The sequence below is a fragment of the Streptopelia decaocto genome (assembly GCF_964273445.1).
Source record: "Streptopelia decaocto genome assembly, chromosome: 8".
NCBI lineage: Eukaryota > Metazoa > Chordata > Aves > Columbiformes > Columbidae > Streptopelia > Streptopelia decaocto.
Window position 1 is genome coordinate 6,620,083 of NC_138662.1, and position 6,000 is coordinate 6,626,082.

General features: G+C 50.0%; 1 protein-coding gene across 1 annotated transcript in view; it reads right to left on the reverse strand.

Moving 5' to 3' along the window:
- Positions 1 to 5,551, reverse strand: part of CACNA2D2 (calcium voltage-gated channel auxiliary subunit alpha2delta 2) — a 216,971-nt gene extending 211,420 nt beyond the window's left edge. The window contains exon 1 of the mRNA XM_082059784.1: positions 5,241 to 5,551. Within this exon, the coding sequence (XP_081915910.1) occupies positions 5,241 to 5,365 (125 nt within the window). The 5' untranslated portion in view covers positions 5,366 to 5,551. The remainder of the gene's footprint in view (positions 1 to 5,240) is intronic.
- Positions 5,552 to 6,000: the final 449 nt, after the last annotated feature.

The window sequence follows — 6,000 nt, forward strand, 5'->3', positions numbered from 1 at the left end:
CTGTCAAAGTTATGAAGAAGATCCATGTGTTTTCTCTGAAAGATCAAACAATTCAGCCTAAAGAAAACATTGCCAACAGTTTGTTGATAAAAACCAACTCTCCAGTAACAACACTTTGTACAACCCCAATCCCCACGCAACCAAACAATAATAAATTAGAGAATGAAGGCCAGATTACAGAAATAGCTCTAAAACAAAGTACTACCAACATCCCAGAGATGAAAACATAATTTTGCTAACAAAACACATTTTGCTTTCAAGAGGTTTCTGGAAAAGTAAATATTGAGACATTCAGATACTGTCCTTTCTTGCTGAATATTTCACTCAAGTATTTTGCTTGGTAATGACTTTTTTCTTTTATATCATCCCACTTGAGTACTTCATTGACTGAAAAAAGCATTGTATAAATCGTACGGTTTGTGCACACGTACAATGTTACAGCGTGCAGATGCCCCAGCACTTGAGCCCTCAAGAGCTTTTCTGATGGCTTTTAAAGCCAAACACCAGGAAGCTCGTTCAAGGATACATTTTCAGGTTTCCTCTTAGACACCATGTAACCACCTTCAGCTTTTAAGGGGCTGTTGCACACAACACACGCAAAGCTTCTTTACTATGAAGCATCTGAACCCTGCTTGTCAAACACCAAACACGAGCCCATTTCTACCTTCAGGTCTACGTGCAGGAACATTATTGATTTCAGTGGGAATCTACATGCCCTCTCAAGAGAACTTAACAATTTTTCAATGTATACAGTTGAAACATTCAAACTCCTGAAGCCACAATCTTGAATGGGATCACTGCAGGCAGAGTATAGGGTAGAGGTATCACAAGGACAAGCAAGCAAGTGGTATTGCCCTGCTCTGCCATGCCTGCCCCTTTTCCCATGCAATACCTGAGCAGGAAGCATGCAGGGACAGTAACAGAAATGGAGAAAAAAATTTAAAATGTCAAAGAAATATTGCAAATGGCTTTAGAAAAAAAATAAAATCTAGTCCTCTCCTTGAGGTTGTTCTTTACCTCTGGACAGTTCAGGGTGCCTCTGCGCATCCCAAAATGTATTCTGCCACAGATGCAGGGACACTGGGTGTCTGTGTCTCCCCAGAGTACCAGTTCTCACGGTAGCTGCTCACCCCTCACAGGGACGGAGCGATGTTATCTGCCAGTCACCCACCAGGGTCGATTGCCCTCCCATGGAGCTGACTCTCTGCTCAGCTGAGTGTAGCAGGGACAGGGACATCTCCCCACCTCTTCCCTGCTCCTTTCCAGACAAGTTCCCTTCCCAAGCATCAAAACCATAATTAGAAGAGGTTTTCTGACTGCACAGCAGGTGGGCAGTAGAACAAGACAAGGAGCTTCCTCTACATGGCATCCCACAAACCCTAAGGCATCCAGTCCTAATAAAGTTATTTATTTCAAGCCCTGCTAACCCTGATGTGCCATCACTACCAGCATCATTAACCTCATTTGGGGTAAAATGACAAGTACAAATCAAAACCTGCTAAAAGGAAGAAATTAATTTGGTAGAGGCAGCCTCAAGACCACCTTACAGTGGTGATGGGTACCTGTTGTTCTCAGCAGGAACCTTCACAGCTCACTGTCCCACAGAAACACTGGTAACACCTCCAGTTTGCTGCCCAAAATGACTGTCTGCACCTGACAGGTGCTAAATGTCACGCCAAAGAGGCAGGACAGGACCCTGGTTCCCAGGCTGGCACCTTCACCTGCAGACACCCCTTTCTCCTCTGGCTGGCTGGTCACGGATGCCGTGCAGAGCAGCATCGAAGCCAAGCCTCGCCAGCGGGCACGCAGCAATTCTGCACACACCTGCTTCCTCACAAGAAGCAAATGGCTCACCACCCTCCAGCAGATGGCAATTTTCTTTCAAGTCTAAGTGACAAAAAGCCTTTCTGCAAAGCGAGGAGGGGGTTTGTTCCACTCCTGGGTGGTGGCACTGGTAGCCACATTCTCCAGCACTCACATGCACAAAATCCCCACTAACGGGAAGCGATGGCAATACAGGTGCAGGACTCCCCTGACTGAGAAGGCTTTCAATCATCTAATACCAAGTCTCTCAGAAATTCAAGCAGAGGTTGTTCCTGTGCTGCCACAGGAATCCCTCTGTGTACTATTAAAAAAAAACCAAACCAAAACTGCAACCAACAGCCTTTCTGTCCACAGCCATTAATCCTGTTGACCACACAGACAGACATTCTTGTACGTGACCATTCCTAAAAGGAGTCTTGTCAGTCAGTGGACATCACCTAACGTACCCGCTCTAATGGGGTTTTTTTCCAGTCTGTGATTTTGCATTTTAAATCTCAATGAGAAATTCCCCTTTGGACAACCAGCTGAGTTGAGCCTTCCTTAGCTCAGCGTAAGATGATTAAAACCACGCTACCCGGGAGGAGAGAGATAATGTGGAACACCAGCGATTTATCAGGGACGGAACCAAAAATCAAAACACAGAACCACCAATGATAATTAATACGATTGTAAACAATAATTTAAGATTTTTTTTTTAAATAATTGTTCTTTATTTTCTTCTCTTCCGCCCCTTAAGCAAAATATCCTAATCATTCAGTCTGCTGCTTGTCAGAACAAAACAATTCTGAGGCTGCTTAAAAAAGCAGCCTCATTTTTGAGAGTCCTGTAGTGAGAGATGACTTACGTGATCTACAGAGAAAATCTCCAAAGACAAACAAGGTTTCTAATCAATGCTCTGAATCATTCACTGTTGTTAGAAGGGTGCATTATCCAAAGTAAGGAAAAACTGGCTCGTAACAGGAAGAATTTAGCAGCCCATATCACCAGCTCAACTCAGCTTCTGACTGACAAACCTCTCAAAAAGATTTAAGTTATATCCAGCATCTTTAAAAACAAGAAGGGTGCAGACAGGGAGCTACTCACAGGGGAAAAGTCAATTAAGGAGTGTCGTTCAAGCCTTGGTGCCTTTTTACTCCCATTAAATATCTCCTTCCTGAGAAACAATCAACCAGCCCGCGGGCAGAACTCACAGGGCGTTTCAGCCCACATGTTACAGCATTAACCCACTGCCCAGCAATTGTGCATCATCATCAAATATCCATTTGTAACCCTTCTTTCCTCTGGGTTCACAAAACAGGTCACAAGGGGAACAAAACGAGCAAGAAGACAGTGGGTCAGACTGAGGGCTTGCATCCCTTCTGTGTCTCTTCTGACGTGGCCGGGCAGCTTTGCTTCCCACCAGAGGTACACACAGTATTAGTGGCCTTTTCAGGACCATCCCTTCATATTTGCAAGAAATTGTGAAACTTTGCCACTGGGTTCAGTTTTTACATGTCTTTATACATCCTTTTATACATCTCTCAGTACAGAATCAGGCCCACTCTGATAAGAGAGCACAGAGCTAACTAAATCCTAGTAAAGCCCACCAAATTATCTGGAAGAAAACTGCTTCAGCTAATAAATAGTACCAGCTTTTCGGAACAGTATAGACAATAATCAGTCTAGGCAACGGGAAGGCCAATGCATTATTTACAAATTATACGCCTCTCTTGAGTATGTGTCTCCTGGTATAAGAGCCTTCTCATAGAACTTTCTGCAGTTAGAAAGAAATCACAGTTCTGACTTGTAAACTTGTACCTAGAAGAGATTTATTCCATAATATGATTCCGCACTCCAAATTTAAGAGGAGAAAGCAACAACTTGAAATTCCTGAAAAAGCTGCTGAAATACAAAAAACATCCCACAAACTCTATCTGTGCTTCACCAGGTACATAATTCCCTTTATTTCTACAGAGATTCTTAAGGAAGTAAAGATTATTCATGCAAGAGCAACGCTGGATCAGGCCATAAGGCTGTGGTACTCGGACAAGAACCGGCACGTTCCCTTTCTTCTCCTCCCCCTGTAGGTAGACATTTCTTAAGGTCTGATTCTGAAGAATTTCTGTATTTACGTGACAGCAAGGAAAGAGAACCCATCGGCTCCCAAAGGTCAACGATATTTAGAAACATAGATACAAGACCCAAAAGAATTCAGAAAGAATCTGTTTCAATGGGATCTACTTCTGGATAAATAAGGAGTGCAAACAACCATGCCTTGGGTGAAGCCAGATACTAACATGGTAAGCTACAGCTCTCCCAAATAAACAACGTTGTTTCTTCTGACAGTAAGCCTTCTTTTCAGAAGGCCTGACTACATGCCTATAAAAATGTACTTTGAGCTCAAAGACGTTAACCTAAAAGGCTTTCAAAAATACTTCATATGACATATATATAACGTATTTTTATTCTTAAGCAAATCAAAGATGACAAGAAAATTGTGACATAAAGCGGTGCACATCCACTGGGGCAGCACAAAGTTAAGGGCAACACTGCTATTATTAACTCTATGTCATTGAAATCTTTCCCCACCTTCAGAAATGCAGACTGTAAGGACACAGTGTCAGCCTTTACTTTGAATCGTCTGGGTTTTTCAGTTTCGTGTCAACAAAACTCAGCATTTCATAACAGAGATGACAGCCTCTTAAAATACACATCGGCAAGATTTCACATTGGCTGTGTGGAGGGGGACAGGGCTTCGAGGTTATCACGGTATGCAAGACAGCCGAACATGTTAGCAAATATTCCCAAACATTAACTTCCGAAACGCTCGCTTTCTTCCAAAATAATCTATTTATATCCTTCCTGCAGCGACTCGCCAGTCCCCCACCCCCTCACCCAAACGAGCTGCTTTCCGACTTTTTCTTTCAATAGATTACAGCCCATTTCTGTCGGTCCGGAGGGAACGGAGGAACCGTCAGCTCGGATAGCCTGTGGAACTATCCATCTATTGCTAGTTCATACTCAAACTCCGGTGGGTACGGCCGGCTGTGGTACCACATTGTGTGCTTGAAACCGGGGTGCGGGAAAAATAAAGAAGTCCTTTTTCGTCTTTCCCCCCTCTCGCCACATGAACGCTCCATCAGCCGCCCCGCACACCGGCACCCGCCGGGGAAGTTTGTGCTTTCCGGCAACTTTGGGGCCGTTCTCGCCCCGCCGCTCCAGCGGCCGGCAGGGAGCGGGCGGAGACCCCCGCGCCCGCCCGCATGCAGCGGCACGGCACAGCACCGCACGGCCGCGGGCACCGGCAGTACCGGCAGCGCCCGCCGCTGCCGCTCCCCCGCGCGGCGCCGGCAGGCCCCGGGGCGGCCCCGCGATGCGCCACCGCGCCGGGCCGAGCCGCGGGGCCGGGGGGTCCCGGCCGGGGCGGCGGCACTTACGTGTGCTGCTGGGGGAAGCTGTAGCCGTGGGCGGCGGGGGCGGCGAGGAGCAGCAGCAGGGCCAGGTGGCCGCAAAGGGCCGGGGCGACGGGCGCCGCGCTGCCGGTCGGAGCCGCCATCGCCATGTTTCCATTAACGGCGCGGCGGGGAAGGGGCAGAGGCGGCCCCGCGGGGCGGCTCCCCCCGCCGCCACTCGTGCGACGAGCGCGGCAGTCCTCGGCAGGGGGGCAGCGCCGCGCCGGCTACGGGCACCGACCGGCGGCCGCTTGCCCGCTGCCTCTCCGCGGCGGCCGGCACTGAGCGCCCGCGAACCGCTACTTTCCCTCAAATAGGCGGGCAGGCAGCCGGCCCGGCCCGGCCCAGCCTCCTCCCCGCCCGCCCGCCTGCCTCCCTCCCTCCGGCCCCCCGCGCCGCTCCGGCCCCCGCCGCCCCGCCGCCGCCGCGCATGCGCCCCGCACACCCCCCCGCCGGTCCCGCCGGTCCCGCCGCCCCCGGCCCCGTGCGGGGAGGTGCGGGCGGGCACCGGGCTGGGCCGCTCCGGCCGCCGTCTCTCGCTCCCCCTTCCCCCGCCCGGAGTCTGTCCCCCGTCCCCCGTCGGCGGGGGGCAAACGCGGGCGCTCCCCCGGGCACTACCGCGGCGGGTGTGCCCCCGCCCCGACCAACCAGGGAGTCGGTGGGCTCCGTCGCATCTCCCCCGCGGGTGCTGCCCCCGACGGATCTGTCATTGCCGTTCTGGCACAGGGTACCGTGTTCTTCCCCG